The following is a 24,101-nucleotide window of genomic DNA, read 5'->3' as shown; positions in this document are numbered from 1 at the left end:
ACTTCTGAAGATAGAGACAAAATACTGTTTATCTGCCATTCAGCAATTCATCTCACGTAAACAATAACGTGGCGCACAGCGTGACGTGAAAAAAAGGACTCATATCTTTGACGTTGCGTGACGAACTCTGTATTCCTCGTCCACACGTAAACGGAAAAAAGGAGTTTTAAAAAATCTCCGTTTTAAAAAATCTCAGTTTTCGGTGATTTGAAACGCCGTTTACGTGTGGACGAAACAGCAGCGTTTTCAAAAATACCCGTGTAGGTGCGGACGTAGCATAAAAGAGTTAGTAGTTTATTTTCTTACTACCTGTAATTTATTGCAGGTTACTTGTATTTGCTTAATTGTTTACTAAATGTTTGAGGTGTGAAATAAACCGCAATTGAGCAAAATATGGGTGTGTGTGGTTGGAGGATGTGTTCGTGCGTGGGGGGGCGCAAACATTTTTCTTGTAAAACAAAGGGGGGTCCAGCAAAGAAAGTTTGGGAACCACTGGTCAAACAGACCGAGCTGCATCGTCCGTTTGCTTTTCGTCAGACTTGGTGACCACAGCATTGTTTTTTAAGTTTCACGATCCAAAGTTTTGAAACATGCTGGGATATTTTTCCTTCATATATTGAAAGCTTTTCAAAATGTGGGTTTTTGAGTAATGGTCCATCTACACCACAGGTGTTGAACTCCGGCCGGTATCCTGCAAGTTTTAGTTGTGTGCTGGACTGAGCAAATATGACCAGCTGTCCCATATCGCCAGAAATATCCACAAATGGTGTAATCGGAAAAGAAGTAAACTCTGAAAGATTGCACTGTCATAATAACTGAAGGTAATTGTGTTAAATGTGTGCTTATTTTTCATTTTGAGCCTTTGTCTACCTACAACTTTGACCTAAAGCAGTCTGATAACTGAAAAATAAAATTCAAATATACTACAAGCTTTAAAAATACAACAATCGAACATTTTCAGGTTTACATATAACACTTATTGCAGCATTGATCGAGACAGTAAATATGCTGATCACTGATCGCTGCTTGCCTGTAGCAGGGTTTGGGGGACGTGTGTTAGGAGCTTTATGGTTTGCTTCACCACAGCCCTTTTTTTTATAGTGGACAGTTTGTAGCACTCTAACAGACTTTAGAGGCTGGAAACGTATAGTATGTTGAAGTCTATGCACACACACACTCTGATCTCGGTTAGAAACCCAAAGCAACAATCCCACTTAAAGCCTTAGATCTGCATCCTCAGTGTGTGACGATCACAGACAGAAGCTCTTCTTCCTGTGCAGGAGGATCACAGACAGCAGTCCCATCTTCATCCTCACATTCCCGTTTTAGAGCTCCTCACTGCTGCTGACCTCACCCTCCTCCCAGGAAACTCAACAGGAAGTTGCACCTCTCTGACAGGAGGCCCTAGTGATGCGCAAATCATGAACGAATCGTTTAATACTCGAGAATCACTTTACTGACTCGTGAATCATGATTCACAAGCCCAACTGACTCACTGACTCATCCCTATTTCTATTAGCAAACTAATTTCATTAGTAGAAATATATCTTGCTTATAATTAAAATTGTGGGAAGAAAAAAAACAGTTTCTGAACAAAAACATTTCTGCTCTGAACTGGAAGAAAAAACCTTGAGTAGAAGCTCACATCAAGACAATAGCTCCTCGGTTCACAGTAGCATCGCTCAGCTAACATGCTAACAGCACATTTGAGCTACTAATCACAGCACGAATGAATCACTCAGGACTCACCAATCCCCTCCCTCCTGGCTCACAGCTTCTTCTTCTTTTTCTTGGTTGGCAACCAATGTTAAGGCGCATTACCGCCCCCTGGCTCACAGCTCAGTGGACATTTAGATGAGAAAATATATATTTGACACATTTGAGGAAAATACTAATAAAATACAAATAAAAAGAAATAAAATAAATGTTCCTTTTAGAAAATTTTTTGCTCACTAAAAATAGTTGTTTTTCTTTTTCAATCACTCATCTTAGTAGTAGGATATACATTAAAAAGAAACAAATTAAGTTTGAGTGAAAAAAGTAAATTTTTTGCACTCTCTGGTCAACTGACTTAGGCTACGTCCACACGTACCCGGGTATTTTTGAAAACGCAGATTTTTCTATGCGTTTGCACCTTTCGTCCACACGTAAACGGCCTTTTCGGTCACTGAAAACGGAGATTTCTAAAAATGCCTGCCAGGGTGTGTCACGGCTGCACAGCAGTCATGTGGTGAATTGAGAAAAGGATCCAAGATGCAGGCACTGACTGGGGTGCGAGTGAATGTTTATTTACAGAGGTGATAAGGTGACAAAAACAGGAAGAGCAGAGCGGGGAGAAAACCAAACTAAACTGGGGAAAACTAAAGAACTCAACTTAAGCCAAACACGCACGGGAGGAGGAACAAAATACACAATGAAAGATGGCGGAGAGACGCAGACTGAACACCGGGTTACACAGAATGATGCAGACAGACATGGAGTTAATGTCACGGTTCTGGGTCCGTTGGACCCAGTATTTTGAGTTCATTACGTTTTGGTACTTTTGCATCATGGATTTTCTTTTGGTGTTTTAGTTATCTTGATGTTTTTCTATATTATGATTTATGATCTGATACTGTTGTGATTATGATTATCATTTAGTAGACTTTGGTCAGTGTCAGGTCTGTCTCTGTCTAGTCTGTGTCTTAGTAAAGTGTGTTTTGTTTCCTGTTTTACTTTGAAGGTTCTTGTTCCTGTCTGATGTCAGTGTTCCGGCTTCACTCTCCCTGTCTCGTTAGGTCTTATTCCTCCCAGCTGTGTCCCCCTTCTGTCTCTAATTCCTTGATGACTCCCTCAGTGTATTTAAGCCCAGTGTGTCTTTATGTCAGTGTCGTGTCGTTAATGTCTGTTCACCCTCAGTTTATGCCTGTGTGTTATTGGTTTCTGTTTTCATGGCACTTCACGTTCATTTCTCATGTCAGCAATAAAGCTGTGGTTTTGATTCACAATTCTGTGTTCGAGTCCTGCACTTGGATCCTCCCCTCCACCTAACAGAGGACGCGACAGAGAGCACAGGAAAACACAGGGCTTAAATACACGGGGAGTAATCAGGGAGTGGGCCACAGGAGGGAGACACAGCTGGGAGCAATTAGGCTAACGAGACAGGGGAGAGGTAAAACTGAACACTGACATGAGACATGAACTTTCAGAATAAAACAGGAAACTAACAGACACAGAGAACCAGACAGGACACTGAACTTGACAGGCAGACTCATGAGCAGACACAATAACACCGTGGACAGACAGAGAAGTGGGAGCAGGCAGGCAAAGAACAGAAGCCTAACAAATGGCAAAATCACAACAGAATACACACTCGGAATGAACAAAAGCATAAGGAAACACAAAACACTGAGTCCTCAGACTCAGGACCATGACAGGGTGGATATTTTCGAAAACTCGCAACTCGTTTTTGCATGAGGAAAACGAAGAAAACGCAGCGTCAAAGGTGGGCGCCTTTTTTGACGTCACACTGTTATTGTTACATTATTGTTATTGTTACGTTATTGTTTCGGTGAAATGAATTTCTACAATACTGTTACTGTTACTTGTACTCTCTGCAGTGTTTAAATGCTTACATATACACACAGTTACTGTCCCTCCACACATACGACTCAGTTCTGCTTCTATGCCCCAGCTTTGTTTACTATTTCCCACCGAGGTAGTGATGTGCAGATCGATCCTGAAATATCGATTCCTCCGATACCAGTCATTTATGTTCTAGAATCGATTCTCACATTAAAATATCGATATTTTAGTAATTTAGAGTAAATTTGTAGTTTATCATTAACAGGAACACAGTGGAAAGAAACTATAACATTCGGATTGTCTACATTCAAAGGAACTACTTCCTCTTTCGCCTTTCATAGTCATGTGTGAAATACGGCTGTATAAATGTCTCGCAGCGCTTTGGCGTGCGCACTCACAACAATGGCTGAGCGTAATCGGAGTCATGTGCGGAAAATTGTCATGTGAGTCAGTGTATTTTACCTCCACAGACGTGGTTTGGGATACATGTGGGAAAAAGTGCTCCAAGAGTGAGGTGTTGTGGCCATACTAGGGAGACATTCAAAAGGGCTGTTGGGGGGTAAATACATTTTACAGTGTTTATTTATCGGATAAAATACGTTAAATGTCACCGTTTTCAATGGCCGACACGGAAACAGCGGGGGTGTCCAAATTCAGAGGCTGCTTCCACCTGAGGACCCGGCCTTCGTGGTCTAAAGAAAGCCAGGAAGTACGTCACGAGCTCCGTCAGTGGAGTGAAACTCTGCCGTCTGCTCCTTGCTCTCTAAAATATAACCGGGCACTGATGTAAACTCTCAACCGTCTCACTCTTCTGTTTAATCATTTCCTGTTTGACGTTTATTGAGCTGTGTGAAAACCCCGGAGTAACCCTCCTGAGGGATTAATAAAGTTTAATTTAATCTAATCTAATAACTTTAATCTCAGCCAAACCGATTTACTCACGAACAAATAAAACACTGAAAAAGCCAAACAATAACATTTTTAAGTTATCAAAGTGACTTATATATCATGTTTAACCCAAGTAGCGAAAGACCGCGGGGGTTTGAAGACGATGTGTCGGTCGGCTCAGATATTTGAAGTTTACACAGCTACATTCTCACCTGAAGACATGGTAAAAAAAAATTTTGCGACCCAGAAAGAGAAATAAGAGTAATATTAAAACTAAGTATCTGGAAACTGGAATTGGCTCGGCCACGCTATGAATTCTGCGATATGGTTTTTCAATTTTGTTGTCCGGGTGGAAAATCTGGAGAAATTCAGGAGAATGGTGACTCCGGGAGAATTTCAGGACTTCTGATTGGCCAACATTTCTACACTGTTAGGAGTATATCGCCACCTGTTGCTTTGGCCCGTGTACGTGTGGACGTAGCCTCAGTGACTCAAAAAACCCGATTCACTTTGGTGATTGACTCGTTCAAACTCGATTCAGGAAAAAGAATCAAATTTACCATCACTACCTTCCACAATAAAAGCTGCCCTTACAAATGAGTGATTGGAAGATATCTCATTGATGGTGAACGCTGCCCCCTCCTGGCACCCAAGATTTTACCCGTGTGTGTCTTCAGCAATAACACTTAACTCTGTACAATAACACCCACCTCAAACATGGAGTAGATATTTGAGCAGGTACAGAGTCAGCAGCTGATCTCAGGCTGGTCACAGATTGACTGTCAGGTAGTCACACACACTCCCGCAGGAAGTGACCTCTGTCCTGTAATGATAACATGCTGTTTCAGAAGCAGCAAAGCAGGCGATGAAGAAGAACAGAGGGAAGAGCAAAAGAAGAAGAAGTCTCCTGTAGCACTAACAAGTTCAAAAGAGTGATTAAAAGATTAAATAAAACTTGAAAATGAAAAGCAGAAGCGAATGGATGGATGGATAAAACTTTAAATATTGACAACAAATCGCAGTTCTCTGACTCTCATTGACTATGAAAAGAATGAATGAGGGCAAAAAAAAATGCTTCATTACTGTGTGTGCAAAGGTCTCATGATATTCATCAGTACTGTCCTCTCTGAAGTGAACTGAAGAGTCTGATTCATAGAGCGATCATTGGAACTTTTCCACTCAGAGCCACAATTATTCACGCAGCTCATTTAGACTCAGCAGTTAACCTCAGATGCATATCTGTGGACTGTGGGAGGACATGCAAGATCCTCACAGAATGCCCAAACAGGAACCTCTTTATAAAAAAGAAAGTTTAAACCAAGCTTGATCATCTGTAGATGGAAGTGTGATGCTGTAAGATTTCACATTATTTCAATAAAAGAAGGATGGGGCTTTAGGTCACGTATATTACAGGCAACACTGATCATACTACAGTTATGTCCTGATCTACACAGAATCCAACCAATCACTGTTCATGAGTTTCAGCAATGGATCCATGATGATGGTGAACAGTGTGCACAGCAGAGATGCTCTCAGTCCTGTTTGATGTTCAGTGGACAGAAGACACGGGACCATTAGGATGGTGGATTTCCAGGTTCATGCAGACAGATGTGATCTGGTTATTAACGTCAGTGGAACAGAGATGAACGGCGTAAGGAGACAGATTCTTATGTTGCATACACACAACAGCTGGATCCAGTAAAGACGCAAAAGAAATACGCATCCACACCATGGAACTGGACTGTGAGTCCTTATATCACCCAAATATCTTAATAATAAAGCATCTAACAACATTGTAACTTTGTGTGATACAAATCCAAAGATCTAACATTTAGTAGAAAACATAAAAACAAGTGGTGGATGTTCAAAGAATACAAAATGCCTGTAAAAAAGAAAAAACACATCACTTAGAGATCTGATTAAATATCAAAGTAAAGAAGCTGGAGATATAAAAGCAGCATTGCAGTAAATTAAAGTCATGATTTAAGATTTCTCAGATCGTCATGACACCAATATAACATTATTGATATTGTGGTACAGAGTTATCACAGCACCTGTGGACAGTTATACATGTGTCCTGTAAACAGGAGAGGAATGGTTAGACGGGGAGGCGTGGCTTGTCACCATTATCTCCTCCTCCTCATACTTATGCAGTCTTTCGTTACTTGACAGTATTACAGCTGTGCACCAACTTTTCCCAAACACATCTCACATATTCTCTGTTATCAAACAGAGTTATCGCGTATCCCACTGTCACACCTGGACACTGCCAACAAAAGAGCAAACTGTGGTTTAACACAGACACCTACTGGTGCAAAGATGGAATGGCAGCTGCAATGTCCCTGACTTCTAGTTTAAACGACTTAACTTAGGACATTTTAAAATGAAAAGATCAGTCAAAGTTAAAGAAAATGATTTTAGTGAGTATCATATTTACAATGTGTCTTTTGTTTTTTTATTTTATTCAGTCCTCCTCAGCGCCCAACTTCAACACATGAAGGAGGTAATGTAGCGTAACTTAAAGGGAGACACACATGGCTAAACTCTTAGCTGCTGCATCATGTGGAAGCAAAAAAGGTGATCTGTAAGTGTGTGCAGTCCTTATATAATGTGTGCCAGATGAGTGCAATTGAGGGCAAACTAGAGCCTTTCAAAGGAGAGAAATGGAAACAATGTAAGTCTGGTGAGGTGAGGGAGAGTAAGGGGAAAAGGGGGCAGGAAGAAACAGGAACCTTTGTAACATTAACTTTAAAACATTTGGGGAGCTGAGGCAGTGTGGGCGTGGTCGGCGGCTGGATTAACATCCGTTTAACAGTCTTGATCACATATCATCCCACTGATGAGCAGGAACATCTTCTGTTTTTTCTACTGACTGCAACCCTGTCATGGTGCTGTGCTTGGAGACCAGCTGTTCTCCAGCAGTCTTGAACAAAGACTCGGACATTAATGTGTTTGTGGTGTGAAACTTTAATAGTTTATTATTACAGCGCAAAACCTGTGTAATACACACACAGTCACAGCTCTCATGTCTGACAATACAAGTCATTGCAGAGCTGCAGGAAAACCTTTAAACGTCCCAAAATATTTTACTTAAAAGCATTTTTAAAAAAAACACAAAGTGCTGCATAATAAGACCAAACATGTAAAATCACAGGCCCACAGTAAAGATACAACAGCAAAGCTGACACACCCCCTGCTTTTATACTGGAGCTTCAGGAGGGGCCAATGATGTCACAGAACAGCAGCCAATCAGAGACAGCAGGATGAAGGTCCTCCATAAGGCAGAGTGCGTCCTCACTTTCCTGTTCAGAGACAAACATCAGTGATTTCAGCTCGAAGCTGGTGAACTTTGACCTTCCCTAACACACACATGTATGTGCTCTGTGACTCAGCCGACACACGTCTTACCTTTTAGCTTCCTCCAAAGGAGCAGAACTCAAACCAGAACCAGGAGAACCACAGAAACCAGACCTGACATGATGAAGGCTGTGAGAGGAGGGCCAGAGGATGGGGACCAGTACCACCCATCCTCCTCATCTTCCTTTTTTGGTTTATTGTTACCACGAGGGTTTTTTTTATTTGTGTCTTCAGGGTCTTTTTTACTGGTACTTTGGGGGCTTGATGTTCTAGAAGAGTGAGTGATTGGGGTAGAAGAAGGAGCTTTTACATTAGCAGGAGGAGGATCTGCAGGAACAATGACAAAGATGGTTCAGTCAGTTTATTATCTGGTCAGCTCATCAGTTCCAGTAGTCTGTGGAAGCTTCCTCACTGATAGACAGAGCTGTCTGAATTCTTGAAAGACTAAAGAAAGGATCTTCAGGTTACACTGAGGTTACACTGAGACTGTCTGTCATGAAAGTCTTTATTTATGGACTTTATCAGGCACAGGATGGAGAGGAGTGCAGTGACGGTCTGGGCGTACCCATCTTCTTCTCTCATATTCATCTCAAGACCGCAGACAGAAATCAGCATTATAGAATAAACGAGTTAGATCAGGATCAACTGCAGACGATTGGATCGAGGGATTCTGCCTATCCTGAGTCCTCTCCTGTACTGTCCTCACACACATGACTGCAAGCCTGCCTACAATACCAATGGACAGGTGTGTCAACTGTGGTGGGCCCGATCAGCAGAGGAGATGGTCTCATTCCAAACAGACTCCCTGCATCTTTCACAGCAGCAATGAGATGTGCTTTTCTCTGTGGTTAAACCTTAGTGACTCACATTTATATTTATATTAAATATTCTCCTCTTGAAAGAGAAACATGGGCCTGAAAAGAAACTAATGTTCACATCTGTCAGTCACAACCTGACACTGAGTCTCTTTAGTGAATCCAGCAGAGTTTTAAAGTCAAATAGAGGTTTTGTGCCACCACAGTGAAGATGGACTTCTTTGTTCCTTCTTTAATATTCCAACCTTTGTAATGATGGGATAATTTTCTCTGGCTGCTCTGTTTATGTGACCTGAATACATTAAGAGAACATGTATCGATAAAGTAAGATATAACCTACCACCTTTCATTGATCTCTATGACATTTCTACTAAAGTCCAGGAAAAGAGGTTGAATAAGAAAGATCATTGCACTGACCTCTGACTGTCAGCCTGAATTCAGGAGACTTCTTATCAACACCAGCTGAGCACGAGTAGAGACCTTCATCAGACTTCTGAACATTAATGAGAATCCACTTTCCTTCAGGATCAAATCCAATCCTTTCAACACTTTTATAAAAAGTGTTCCCCTGTTTACCGTCTTTGCTTTGACAGAGCAGAGTCACATTACTTCCTGTCCACACAGGAGATGAAGGGATGTCCAGGATCAGGGAACCTGCTTACCAACAGAGACACAAACAGAGTGATACAGAGACAGACTTCCACCAATACACAGAGTCATACAGACACAGCTGGAACATCTGTACCTGAAACAACGATGTTGACTTCATCACTACGCTGCCCAGATGAGCTTTCACAGAAGTAAGCTCCATCAGAGGCTTTGTCCAACATGAGTTGACACTGAGAATTTTTAAGAACAAATCCTGCAGCTGCTTCACACCTCTCAGTGCGTCCTCCTCTGGACCTCTTCACTGTCCATCCATCAACTGTTTTTCCATTATCATCATCACAAGTCAGAGCTGCTAGACCACTACCAGTGAAGAACGTTGTTGAATTTGGAGTTACACTCAGAGAGACTGAAGGGCAGACAGATACACAGACAGAGTAAATGTATTTGTGTTCTTGTTGGAGTCTCACTGATGGTTTTCACTTCCATCTACTCACCTGCAGAAACAGTCAGTGCAGAGAGATGCAGCACACACACACCTGCAACAGGAGGACAGAGGTCACTGAAGGTCAGAGAAAGTGTGAAGGTGTACTACGGGGTTGGCCAACTCAGGCCTCGAGGGCCGGTGTCCTGCAGGTTTTAGATGTGTCCTTGATCTAAAACAGCTGATTTAAATGGCTAAGTAACCTCCTCAAGATGTCTTGAAGTTCTCCAGAGGCCTGGTAATGAACTAATCATCTGATTCAGGTGTGTTGACCCAGGGTGAGATATCAAACCTGCAGGCTCTCGAGACCTGGAGACACTCCTGGTGTACGAGCTTCATTCTCTTATAGGGTGTGTAAAAAAAAAAAAAATTGCATAAACCCTGCATGATTCATCAACAGTGATGGGCATTACCAAAGTACAGATACTTTGTTACTGTGCTTAAGTGGTAAAAGTGGGCGGGGCAGTAAGTCACACTACTTCAGCATCTAGCTAGCCCTGCTGAAGAGGAGTGAGCATAAAGGGAGTAACGGTTTATTATATGTCAGGTCATTTCAAATGCAGCGTTTCTATGAGCACAACAAACATCAGCAAACACACAAACTATTTGTGTGCAGTTTGTCTCACAGTGTGTTACAGTTAACGGTCCAGCTGCTGTATTTCAAAGAGAGGAAAGAAAGAGAGCTAACGTCACTCAGAGATGGAGAAAGATAAGAAGATAAGAAAGAAGCACATGAGAGGACGTAGAGAGCTTAGATTTAAAGAGAAGGACTGCTTAGTGTGATGTCATGAACTGGAAATGTAAACAAGCCATGACTTTAATCACATATTGGACCTGTATGTGAAGATCTTTCATGTTGTCAAACAAAGTAAAGTATACTTAAATCCAGTGTTGGGAAGGTTACTCTTAAAATGTATTCCACTACAGATTAGAAAAATGCATGCCCCAAAAATGTATTTTGTAACGTATTCCATTACGTTACTCAATGTGAGTAATGTATTCTGAGTACTTTGGATTACTTTATATATTATCATGCGTTTTATAACTGCATGAATGTACTATTGCTGTGAGATATATTACTATTACTGAAGGCTACTCGCCATACCAATACAAAATAGATGTTTAAATCTTAATATACACGAGTAACAGTAGGTGGACATTAGGTAAGGCTGCACCTTTTGTAGCGATCTGGTATAGAAAACTATTCAGCGCATATATAAAACAGGTGCACGGCTTGAACCGTAGTAAAGGGACCTTGTAAGGTAAGTTGTGTTAGCGCTACTTCAGCATCTAGCTAGCCCTGCTGAAGAGGAGTGAGCATAAAGGGAGTAACGGTTTATTATATGTCAGGTCATTTCAAATGCAGCGTTTCTATGAGCACAACAAACATCAGCAAACACACAAACTATTTGTGTGCAGTTTGTCTCACAGTGTGTTACAGTTAACGGTCCAGCTGCTGTATTTCAAAGAGAGGAAAGAAAGAGAGCTAATGTCACTCAGAGATGGAGAAAGATAAGAAAGAAGCACAGGAGAGGACGTAGAGAGCTTAGATTTAAAGAGAAGGACTGCTTAGTGTGATGTCATAAACTGGAAGTATAAAGAAGTCAGGATTTGAATCATCTGAATGTAGGGCTTCTACGACTAGCTGACTAGTCACGATTACGTCGACTATCAAAATCGTCGACTAATTTAATAGTTGACACGTCGTTTGAAGCTTTGTAAGATCCCAAAAGCCGCAGGAATAAGTAGCAGGATTTAAGAGTGTAATAACAGATAGAAACAGAAGATGGCAGCACTGCATGTACAAGGATGCCAGCTACCGTTAAACCCCGGAGAAGAAGAAGCTGTGTCCCAGTTGCCAACAATGGCGGCAGCTAGGTAGTTCTACTACTTTTATTATTCTTTCTGGGTCACAAAATAAATGTTTAACAGGCGAGAATGTAGCTGTGTAAACCTCAAATGTCTGCTCAGTTTATCAAGACACCACATATCTGTGAAGGTTCTCAGTCATCCAGGTCATCGTAGTCAAAGGAGCTTGCAAAGAAAAGCGTCTGGACTTCTTTAAGTTACTTGAAGACGTTTCACCTCTCATCCGAGAAGCTTCTTCAGTTCTAAGGTCAAATGGTGGAGAGTCCCAGATATAAACCTAGTGGGAGTGACCCCCCACAGAGGGACAAAAGGACCCCCTGATGATCCTCTAATCGCCTGAGCCAAGGTGTGAAACTGGGTGTGGGTCCCAATCAGCCAGAGTTTCGGGTGCGTTCATTGTGAAACCTGGCCCCACCTTATCATGCGAATTCCTGAGATCAGATGGCCCAGGATGTGAGTGGGCGTTAAGGTGTCTGGGAAGGGATCTCAAAACTGGATTATAGATGGCAGAGAGTTGGTGTCGTAAACCCACGCCTCTGTTCAAAGATGGTCGCTCACAGTGGACATAGATGGCTTCTTTCACTCCTCTTTCAAACCATCTGTCCTCTCTGTCCAAAATGTGAACATTGGCATCCTCGAAAGAGTGTCCTTTATCCTTAAAATGCAGATGGACTGCTGAGTCTTGTCCTGTGGAGGTGGCTCTTCTATGTTGTGCCATGCGCTTGTGAAGTGGCTGTTTGGTCTCTCCAATGTAGAGGTCTGGGCATTCCTCGCTGCACTGTACAGCATACACCACATTGTTAAGTCTGTGTTTTGGCGTTTTGTCTTTCGGGTGAACCAGTTTTTGTCTGAGCGTGTTGCTGGGTCTGAAATGCACCGGGATGTCATGCTTGGAGAAAACTCTCCTGAGTTTTTCTGATACACCGGCTACACAGGGGATGACGATGTTGTTGCGTCTGTCCTTCTTATCCTCCCTAGCTGGTGTCTGGTCTTCTTTTCTGTGCCTCTTTGCTGACTTTAAGAACGCCCATTTAGGATAGCCGCACGTTTTGAGAGCTTCCTTTACATGTGTGTGTTCCTTCTTTTTTCCTTCAGGCTTAGAGGGAACATGTTCTGCCCGGTGGTGTAGGGTCCTAATTACTCCAAGTTTGTGTTCCAGAGGGTGATGGGAGTCAAAGAGGAGGTACTGGTCCGTGTGTGTGGGCTTCCGGTAAACTTCGATGTCGAGGTTGCCGTTCTCTTCAATGTGCACAGCGCAGTCCAGGAAAGGCAAACAGTTGTCCTTTGTGTCTTCCCTGGTGAACTTGATGTTCACCAGGGAAGACACCACATATTTTCAAAAGCGCTCCGATGTTTTCGGAGACGTCTGTTAAACACTAGCTCGATAGCTAGCCGGGGGCTAGGCTCACTAGAGCCGTGAGAGCACCGGACTCCCGGCAAATCATTTTCAAACCCACCGCCGTCTTTCCCTACTCAGGTTAAACATGATGCATAAGTCACTTAGATAACTTAAAACATTTTTTTCAGTATTTTATTTGTTCCTGAGTAAATCGGTTTGGCTGAGATTAAAGTTGTAGTTTTTACACAGCTGAATAAATGTCAAGCAGACAGCTGATTATCAGAAGTATGAGATGCTCGAGAATCCATCCATCCATTCGCTTCCGCTTATCCTTTTCAGGGTCGCGGGGGGCGCTGGAGCCTATCCCAGCTGTCATAGGGCGAGAGGCGGGGTACACCCTGGACAGGTCGCCAGTCTGTCGCAGGGCCAACACACAGGGACAGACAACCATTCACACTCACATTCACACCTAGTGAAAATTTGGATTATCCAATTAGCCTATTCCCACAAGCTGCATGTCTTTGGATGGTGGGAGGAAGCCGGAGTACCCGAAGGGAACCCACGCAAACACGGGGAGAACATGCAAACTCCACACAGAAAGAATGATGTTGGAATTGAACTCAGGACCTTCTTGCTGTGCGGCAACAGTGCTAACCACCGTGCCACCGTGCTGCCATGCTCGAGAATGTCCTGTTATATTTTAGTGTCATGAACCGAAGTTCTGCGCACAAGCTGGACCCAGAAGCAGAGCCAACACACACAGGAGTATGAGAAAATAAACTTTATTTTAACTGAAGGTGTCCCGGGAGGGTAGAAGGAAAACACACGTGAAACTAGAGAAACCAAGGGACCGGGAGATGAGTCACGCAGGAACGCCGAAAACAGGACTGTGGGAGGCTGCAACAGAAAAAGGAAAAGAATTATTGGGGCGCGGGGAAATAGCAGCATACGTGGGGGAAGAGTATGAGTCTTACGGTGACAGCGGGGCTGTGGGAGCCGGAGGGAGGGGTGAGTGTCCGCGGGGCAGCTCAAGGAAAGTCGAGGTGGCGAGTACTGAAGGCGATCCAAATTCCAGACGGGCAGGTGGACAGGCAGGTGGCTCAAAAAAACACGGCGAGTTGTTATCTGAGTGCACAGGAATTAGCGCTAGTTCGGACAGATGAGTTTTCACAATCGCTTTCCCGTAGGTGTACGTTACCGCTGTGAGACGACTACGGACTGGCGTGGAGCAGCAGGCTGGGCTGGATCAAATAGTCCACCTGATGATCGCCTGGGATGGGGTGCAGGTGTGGAGTTAACAGCCACGGCCGGGCCGCAGACCATGACATTTAGATAGCAAGGAGCAGACGGCCCACTTTATTAAACTTCACCGAAACAATCTGCAAATTTAATTTAAAGTCAATAAACTGTCATGCACGAACAGTTATTAAAAGTCCGTCTAGTGGCGATCTGCAGTCGTATTTCATCCAGTTTGTAACGGATTGAACGGGCATTGGAGAGGAATATGGTTGGGAGTGGTGGTTTAAACGGACTAGTCTTTAGCCGTGCCCACAAGCCTCCCCGCCTGCCCCTCTTCTGCCTCTGCTCGCAACGTCTCCTCCTGCGGCTTGCTGTTGCGGGTAGCCCCGGGGGTTGCTTAACGAACTCCGGGGGGGATGAGATACTCGGATGTTAGTTGAAGATCTCCACGGCTTAGTTGTAGTAGATCGTCTCTGTTGTATTGAAGTAACCCCAGACTGTGTGAAATAATACCCAGTACCACCAAAAGTGCAAAAATGTAGGAGCTCCGGGCCGCTGCGTCTGTGCGCGCCGCCATCTTGGGTTGTACGGAAGCTCCGGGTTGTACGGAAGCTCCAAACGCAATTTCATTGTTTTCTGACAATGACAATAAATACTTAAATCTAAATCTAATCTAAATCTAAAACTGTCATCTTGTCTTTATTTTTAGATAGCACATATCTTAATCACTTAAAGCTCTAAGCTAATGATAGTTATATTAGAGCAGATGCTGCTGGTGCACGTTGTACGTCCAATGGATGCATGATATGATTAGTCTAACTAATCTTCCGATTTGTGACTAGTCGACTATCAAAATAATCGTTTGTGGCAGCCCTATCTGTATGTGATGTACTTTCATAATGTGAAATGTCTTGCAAAACAAAGTAAGGTATGCTTATTTCATGTTCTTCCATTAGTACATGAAAATCCTGGGTAGTTTTGTGCAGGATAAACAGGTTAGCTTGCAGCACTGTGGTGAATTATTTAGACTGTCTTGAGCCAGTGAGGGTCGGAGGTCACTGAACAAACTGCTCTCTATCATGCACGACCATCACAGTCCTCACTGCTGAGGCAGCAGAGCTTCCTCATCCCTCAGCCTGATTCAACCCGGCTGCCATGAAGAACATGAAATTCTTCCTATGTCAGTCTGACCTTTACTGCTTTTAATTAATTTGATTTTTACATTAGTTTTTTATTATTATTTTAGCTCTGTTATTTGTAGACTGATGCTGGTGTAACAGAAATATTTCATTTGTGGGATCAATAAAGTATCTTTCTATCCATCTGCAGTGACTGTGGTGTTCATGAGCGTCACTAAGGTAAATGTATTAGATAAGGGTCTTAGCATAAATACTTTTTCAGTTGGATACATAAGAATGAGCCAGTTTCACTGTGAAAATTAAGTCTGAAGATAACAATATTATTACTATTCCCACAGCCATCTACCAGGATATTCTCTGTCATTGATGCAGTGCTGAGCGGGCCTGGCTAGCTGAACCTGCTTGCTTGTTTGCCTAGCGCTGTTGGGTCATGTGACAGGAAAACATCAAAGTACAAGAGGGGAGAAAAGGGAACCGGCCCGGGCTGTGACACTTGAAAGACGCAGCAGCCAGGCTGCCTCTGATGAAACCTCATCAGTGCATACAGGAGAGAAACAGAAACTGAAGCACCAATCTCATTACACTTGTACTGATCCATATAAATCAATGTTAACGATACTTGGATTGATCTGCCCACCACTACATCTGCTGATCTTCTAGTGATCTTAGGGTTGCCCCAGATGCCAAACCTCACTTTAGCACTTTGGCTGTTCACATTTTTCTGATTGGTTGTGCACGCAAAGTCAAAATCAAAGATTATATATAACAGATTCAAGCTGATTATAATGAGAATTTGGATGGAATAACATCCAATTCAATTCAATTTTATTTATATAGCGCCAAATCACAACAAAAGTCGCCTCAAGGCGCTTCATAGATACAGAGAAAAACCCAACAATCATATGACCCCCTATGAGCAAGCACTTTGGCGACAGTGGGAAGGAAAAACTCCCTTTTAACAGGAAGAAACCTCCGGCAGAACCAGGCTCAGGGAGGGGCGGGGCCATCTGCTGCGACCGGTTGGGGTGAGAGAAGGAAGACAGGATAAAGACATGCTGTGGAAGAGAGACAGAGGTTAATAACAGATATGATTCAATGCAGAGAGGTCTATTAATACATAGTGAGTGAGAAAGGTGACTGGAAAGGAAAAACTCAATGCATCATGGGAATCCTCCGGCAGCCTACGTCTATTGCAGCATAACTAAGGGAGGATTCAGGGTCACCTGGTCCAGCCCTAACTATATGCTTTAGCAAAAAGGAAAGTTTGAAGCCTAAACTTAAAAGTAGAGATAGTGTCTGTCTCCTGAATCCAAACTGGAAGCTGGTTCCACAGAAGAGGGGCCTGAAAACTGAAGGCTCTGCCTCCCATTCTACTTTTAAATACTCTAGGAACAACAAGTAGGCCTGCAGAGCGAGAGTGAAGTGCTCTAATAGAGTGATATGGTACTACAAGGTCATTAAGATAAGATGGGGCCTGATTATTTAACCCTTTAAAACCGGTCAGAGCGGGCACGCTCCGTTTTGCGTAACTATTTTTAAATCCCGGTAGCACTGCAACCACGTGAGCTAGCACAATAATTTTTTTTGCATATGAAAGGAGTTGTACTTACATCTTATGCCATCAGCTTGTCCTTGGTCACAGTTTCCTTCCACATATAGCTTTGCAAAAACTGCATAAAAAGCACTTGAAGCAACAAAAACATAATATTCCAGAAACACGCTTTGCCGATCCGATCAGCTGTTTGTAACACTTCCTAGTCCATCAGCACGAACTATCGCATGTCCGCCATTACCTGCCCGAAACCGGAAGTGACGTCATTTTCGCGGAAATGTAGTTTTTTACCATCAAGGCCTCATGAGCCTATACTGGTGTTTTTAAAAGTTATGTTTGACTTTATGACTTTCTGTGTTGTTTCTGGGATGCTTAGGACTCATATTGCACTGCTGGAAATAGTTTATTTTGATGCACATGCTGTTTTTTTTTTGCAAATTTGCACTATAATATTTATTTTCGTTTTTCCTGCAGTGTATAGAAATTGGTGTATTTCAAAAATAAAACCATGAAGACACTCAAAATAAATTTCCTGTGGTGGGAAACTATTTTGTGCAACTTTTTTGTATTTACAGTTTTGAGGGATAAGCCTCTTAAATTTCTCTAACTACAAATATATGTTAAAAAAGCAAAAACGATTTTCAATTTTTTTGTAGTTTATTGCACTTTTTTGCAATTTATGTAATTACTATGCACTTAATGTAGACATATTATTAAAATTTAGGCTGTAATGGTTGTATTGATGTATAGCAACTTGAAATGCTCCCAAAAATGGCTCCACAGCAGGTAAAAATATAATATAAGCTCTGGCAGACTTGGTTCTATGGTAGGGTTAAGATTTCCTTTCCAAGTAATATTCAGGGTGGTATCGACGATACTGATCCGATACGATACTTTGTACAAAAACGTATTTTATTTATTGTATCTCAAATTATAGCGTCATAATGATTACAGGACATCAGATTACTTGTTCTTATCACTTAATAATGCAGAGTTCATCATATAGAAATAAAAAAACTGAAGTTGTGCTATTTGAACACGTTGCCTGCCTGCAGCACTAAAGGACTCCGTGAGAGACGTCTGTCTCGCCCTAGCAGCACCTGTCCCTGTCCTCCTCTTCAGTTCGCCTCAACATACGCTCGTCATATTCTGTGATATGATTTACTCTGAGGTGTTTGACAAGGTTAGTGATGTTGCAGCAATACCTCACTTTTTTGCCACATGAATTGCAAACCACGTGTCAGCTGTTTGTGGAGGTAAAATAAGTCCGCACATAAGTCCAATTACACTCAGCCATTGTTGTGAGTGCGCGCGCCAAGGGGCTGCAACATGTTTATACAGCCGTATTTCGCACATGACTATGAAAGGCGGAAGAGGAAGTAGTTCCTTCAAATGTAGACAATCCAATGTTATAGTTTCTTTCCACTGTGTTCCTGTTAATGATAAACTACAAATTTACTCAAAATTACTAAAATATTGATATTTTAATGTGAGAATCGATTCTAGAACATAAATGATTGGTATCGGAGGAATCGATATTTCAGGATCGATCTGCACATCACTACCAAAAAAAACAAAAAACGAAATGTACGCTGCCTTTCGGTCTGGTTACTACCCTTTATGTCAGAACCGGTGCAATAATGGCACCGGATACCGGTACCCATCTCTAGTAATAAAGTAACTAATTACTTTTGAAAAAAATAATCTGTAAAGACTGCCAAGAGAAGTCCTGCCATTAATTAATGCTCCAATCTTAAATATGATCAACCTATCTCTAATGATCGGCTATGTACCACAGGCCTTCAAGCTGGCTGTAGTTAAACCTTTACTCAAAAAGCATCTCTAGACCCAGCAGTCTTAGCTAATTATAGGCCAATCTCCAACCTTCCTTTCATATCAAACATCCTTGAAAGAGTAGTTGTCAAACAGCTAACAGATCATCTGCAGAGGAATGGTTTATTTGAAGAGTTTCAGTCAGGTTTCATCACAGCACAGAAACAGCTTTAGTGAAGGTTACAAATGATCTTATCTGATAGTGGACTCATGTCAGTGTTTTGAACGGGTTATAAAACAACAGTGTAAGAACAGTTTCATGGTGTAAGATGCCAGTTTTGACAAGTACAGACTAGTGTAACGGTCTCATCCTTCTCTTTCTCTTTCTGTGTCCTTTTCATTAGAAACTGTCAATCCCACCCCCGCATCACCCTGACTCGTATCATGAACAGGCTTGTGTCCACATGAACGTGCAGACTTTCCCCTTTGAAAAACAAAACAAAACAATTTTTTTTTAATATAAAATACACCAAAACGATCTCCAGCACCGTCAGATGGAGGTGCTGGTCAATGAAGCCTCTAAACAGTAAGTCAAAAATAGAAATCAATAGAAATAAAGGCACACAGCTCTGATGCATAAAGACTTGTGAGCACAGAAGCAGGGTTTATGAAAACCTTCTCTCAGGAAGAAGTTTTTCCAAACAATACTGAAGTTAATGCACACACACTGTGATCCTGCTCAGTTCATTTCCTTTCACACATGTGCCTCACAATCGTTACAAAATAACCAGAAGTATATAGTTATTTGTCCCTACCCCCTCATGTTTGACCTCTCATTCATTTAATTTTCTTTTAGTCTTAAATTAAACAAACAACATATGAAGCAAAAGTAAGTTTTTCATATGAAAAAGACAGAATGTGTAAATCTGCAGATTCACAAGTTATGAAAACAAACAAACAAACAGAAAAGAACTACAACACCATTTACAGCAACATCACCGTGCTGGGTTAACCCTGTTTTTGTCATTCTTATAATTATTTGAAATAAGTTTTTTATATTTTATTTTCAACTGGTTTATGTTTTCATTTCTTTTATTTCTTCTGTTAGATTTTTAAAGTTGTTCTAGCACTTTGTATTTAAATTCCATTTCCCTCTTAAGTTATCCCCACCTTCTCTTTCTATGAACAATTTACAGATTTCTTTTAGAAGCAATTTATTTCTTACTTCATACATTATTTGCGCTGTTTTAAGCTTCACCAAGTCTTGGAATTTAATAGCTTGCATTTTGACAAAGAGTACATTTGTATGGTCCCTGTACCCCACTTTATTTATTAATCTAATGGCCCTTTTCTGTATTATAGTTATTGTTTGTGTGTTATTTTTGCATGTGTTTGCACAGCAAGCAGACAGAAGCTGAACACATACTGAACATACTGACACACTGCAAACATCTGTGTGTAAAGGAGACACACACACTGAAAAAGCAGCTCCTTCAGAGTGTGTGCTGGATCAGAGGTTGGAAATTCTTCTTACCGTGCAGCAGGATCACAGACAGCAGCCTCATTTTCATCCTCACAGTCCCGTTTAGAGCTCCTCACTGCCTCCGACCTCACCCTCCTCTCAGGAGACTCTCAACAGGAAGCTGTACCACTCTGACAGGAGGCACCGCCACAATAAAAGCTGTCCTAGACAAACACCTGTGCCAGTCGCGTCCTGATCATGTGTTTCAGACACGTACAAGTTAACCAGTATCCAGCATCAGGCTCAGACAGCACAGGCCTCCCAGCCACAGCCAACACTGGATTAGTCTTCAAGTTTTCTTTCTTTTGTTGTAATACTGTATTCACCTTACAATATGGCGCAATATAAATGTAGCCTGGAGTGAAAATGACTGGACAAATTTACAGTGATGTGATCAAAATCATCCAACATGAGCCGTGATTAAATTTTACTGGAAGAAAGTGAAGAGAGAAACAAAGAGCTTTGATTGGACAGTGAGTCGGAACTCAAACTGGGAGAGGTCAGCATCAGCAGTGGTGGTTAATTTCAAAAAGTAATTAGTTATTGTTAGGTTTTGTATTGTTGATTGTCATTTATGCTTAGAAATATCTACTCATATATGCTTAGAGTTGTATAATTAGTTGTAGATTGGTAGAGGTTTGATCCTTAATAGTCTGCAAGCTTTGTGTGCACACCTACATCCTGGGAGCATGGGAGAGGTCGTACCTTGTCTTATTGTTTTATGGCAGGATAAACGTGGCTGTATCTGTTTTAGGCTTAGTGCCTTTGGTTTAGATGAACTGCTGGACTTCCAGACCAGCAGGTTTAGGGAAGTCTTTATGGGGTCAAAGGTACTCTTTGTGTGTATGTAGACGTCATATGTTAATGAACCTATGCATATTCATGTAACCTCAATAAAAGAGCAGTGTTACGGGGGAGCGGACGAGAGCAACTGGGGTCAAGCGAAGGAACGGCGTTTGTCCGGTTCTCTCCCGTGCACGAGAAACATGAAGAACTTTGCCTACTTCGTGTCTTGCTTTGCTGTGTAATTATATTGTCTTCAACGTTCCAGCGAATAGGTTCAAGCTACAAACCTATCAGTTATACTTACTAGTTAATTCTTTAATAAAGTAACTGAGTTACAATATTTTAAAAGTAACTAAATATTAGGTAAAGTAACTATTGCGTTACTTAGAAAACAGTGTGCTACCTGCTGAGGTCCAGGGTACAATCAGCTGTTTTTGACTGCTTTTGATGTTTCCTCCACATTTCACCTTTAAAAACGATTTACTTTGCCTTGTTTGGTATCATTCTTTTCAGCACAACCTCACATGTCTGAATTTACTGTTATTTTTTTCATTTTGACATACTGTATTAACACAATTGATCTAAAATCAGATAAAGAAAACAAACTCTCAGTAGAAAAAAGTTTAATTTTTTTACTGTAACAACCACAAACATGTTTAACGAATCATTTTCAGAACTTGAAATAAAAAATCTAAATTGTACATTTTAAAAACCTGTGCACAAGTTTTGCAAATAGCAAATCCATTTGCAGCTATTTACATAAAAATGCAGCTTTTCTGATAATGATTTACTATTTACAGACCAATCAGGTGTTCTGCATCAAATAAGCTCCACACAAATTATTTGTGCGACTTCAAAAAATGATTTCTATCCACTATAAGACAAAGAAGAACATGACAAGCTTCATCCTGTAACGAAAGCTGCTGTGTGCAGCCATGCACACTCACAGAAACTGGGCTTAAACTCAAAATGCAGCTTGATTTGCTGACCGCGATAAGAGCCGCTACAAAACATTACAAAACTTAACTGATGACAGAAAACTGGGTCCAGATTAAGGAAAGTAAAGCTAAGAACATGTCTTTATCAACACTACCTTTCATTAATGCAAAGTCGGTCAAAAACCCAACAATAGAAAGTACTCTCAAGGTGTGGACAACAATTATCTGTTTCAAAGACCGCACCAGTGAGAGGCAATCGGAAGAATTCCAGCCTTCTGTGGGAGTCAGTGGCTTTAGTAGGTGGGACAATGCAGGCCTTTGGAACTTAAAATCAGATGAGAAAATATGAAATTATTCACATACTTTTTGGGATTGTCCATCAATCCAATGATTCACGATAAGAATCAAAGAAGAAACAGACAAGTTATGTCTCCACTAAATCCAATCAGATCTCTTTTAGGAGTTATACCTAGAGAGACGTATAGTCCAGTCAAAAACTATATTCTAATGATACTCCTATTGATAGCTAATAGAACAATAGGAAGAGAGTGATAGCAAGCTTGCAACTGAAACTGGATATCTGCCAACAGAGGTGGAGCTGTGTGACCAGATACCCCAGTTACTGGACCACAATCCTGGAACTGTCATGGTCCTGGGCCATGTGGGCCCAGTATTCTTAGTTCCTTGTATTTTTGTATTTCGTTCCTTATTTAGGCCATGTTTCCTGAGTTGTCCTGTTGTGTTGTTCCCTAAGTGTTTTCCCTTCGTGACTCTTACCCCCTGTGTGCCCCTCTGTGTATTTATGAGCCCTCGTCTCTCTTTGTGCTTTATTCTATGTTTTCCCCAGCCCGTTATGTCTGTGTTCTCCCCGTGCTCTCTCTCCTCCTGTCTGAACCTCTGTACTTCCTGTTTTACTTTGCCCGTCTCCCGTTAGTGTTGCGTTCACTCCTGCCGTGTCTTGTTATGATTATCAGTGTCACCTGTGTTCCCCGTGTGCTCCCACTCCGCTCGTTAAACCTCTGTGTATTTATGTCTGCGTCTCCCTCAGTTCTGTGTCGCGTTCTCCCTCATGCTGCGTGGATTTCCCTGTGTCTCTCTGCGAGTGTTAGTTATTGTTCCCAGTTTAAGTTTTGTATTTCTTGTAATCTGCCTTCCAGCAATAAAGCTGTGATTTTGAGTTTATCCCCTGAGTCCGTGAGTTTGCATTTTGAGTCCTCATCCTGCCTGCCACACAGCGATCATGACAGGAACGCTGCATTAACCTTGTAAAGACTGTTATCAGCTACACAGCAAAATCGCTAGTGTGAAATTAACACTGTGAGTGTTAAATTTAACACTAGAAAAGTGTCTATATGTGTCCACTCTTTTGAGTGTTAAATTAACACTTTTCAAAGTGTTATATTTTTAACAATGAGCTAGTGTTATTTTGACACTGCACAGAGTTAAAGATTAACACTGAGTAACACTGACCAGTGTCAAAAATATTCTACACTGGTGTTAAGTGTTAAAAATTAACACCGAATAGTGTTGGTGGTACTTTACACTAGCCCTGGTGTTTAAAAATTCAACTCTGGATAGTGTTAATTTTCTAATACTAACACTAGTGTCAGTCAAATCATTAATACCACCAGATTACAATAAACTCCCATTAATCTCTGATATCTCTACTGCTACAATTAACCCCTAACATCTACCCATTACAAGACATTAACGTTCCAAAATACTTTGTATTCAGATAGACCACAAGTAAACAAGTTATACAAAATTACAGTATGGGACAATGTACATTTTGTCATCAGTGCCATTTGAAAATTGCCTATCATGAGGTCTATAGTACACCAGATCATCTACAGAGATCAGTGCAAAGACATCTAATCCATCCTCATTAACAAATGCATTTAAGTGGTCATTGAAATATACTGTTGAGACCTTACAAGTTAGAAGATAAGCATTGCAATCTCTAACAATTATATTGACAATCTTATTGAACAAAGGCATCTCACTTGATACTTGAGCAAAAACAGAGCTGCACATGTTCAGTATTTGCCTTTTTCCAACTGGAACCTGTGTAGTTATTGTCATGGGATGAGCCACATTTACAGGCTGTGAAACAGAGGTTCCATCGTTAGGTACAGGCTCAAAATTATTGATGACCTCAGAGTGAACACAGTCTCCATGTGCTCGGAATAAGTGCCGCTTGTAACCAGAGTACGTGCGAAAGATAAATGAA

General features: G+C 41.5%; 1 protein-coding gene across 1 annotated transcript; it reads right to left on the bottom strand.

Annotated features, from left to right (window-relative positions):
* Positions 1–8,268: 8,268 nt before the first annotated feature.
* On the bottom strand, positions 8,269–20,190 carry LOC308410035 (uncharacterized protein; the record flags this gene model as incomplete). The annotated part of the gene is made up of 5 exons (XM_080903115.1): positions 8,269–8,397; positions 9,049–9,278; positions 9,370–9,639; positions 9,728–9,769; positions 20,160–20,190. 5 exons carry the CDS (start codon positions 20,188–20,190, stop codon positions 8,269–8,271), a joined length of 702 nt encoding a protein of 233 aa, XP_080759241.1.
* Positions 20,191–24,101: the final 3,911 nt, after the last annotated feature.

This window comes from Rhamphochromis sp. 'chilingali' (genome assembly GCF_963969265.1).
Source record: "Rhamphochromis sp. 'chilingali' genome assembly, chromosome: 1".
NCBI classification, from domain to species: Eukaryota; Metazoa; Chordata; class Actinopteri; order Cichliformes; family Cichlidae; genus Rhamphochromis; species Rhamphochromis sp. 'chilingali'.
This window is presented reverse-complemented; position numbering and strand designations above follow the sequence as displayed.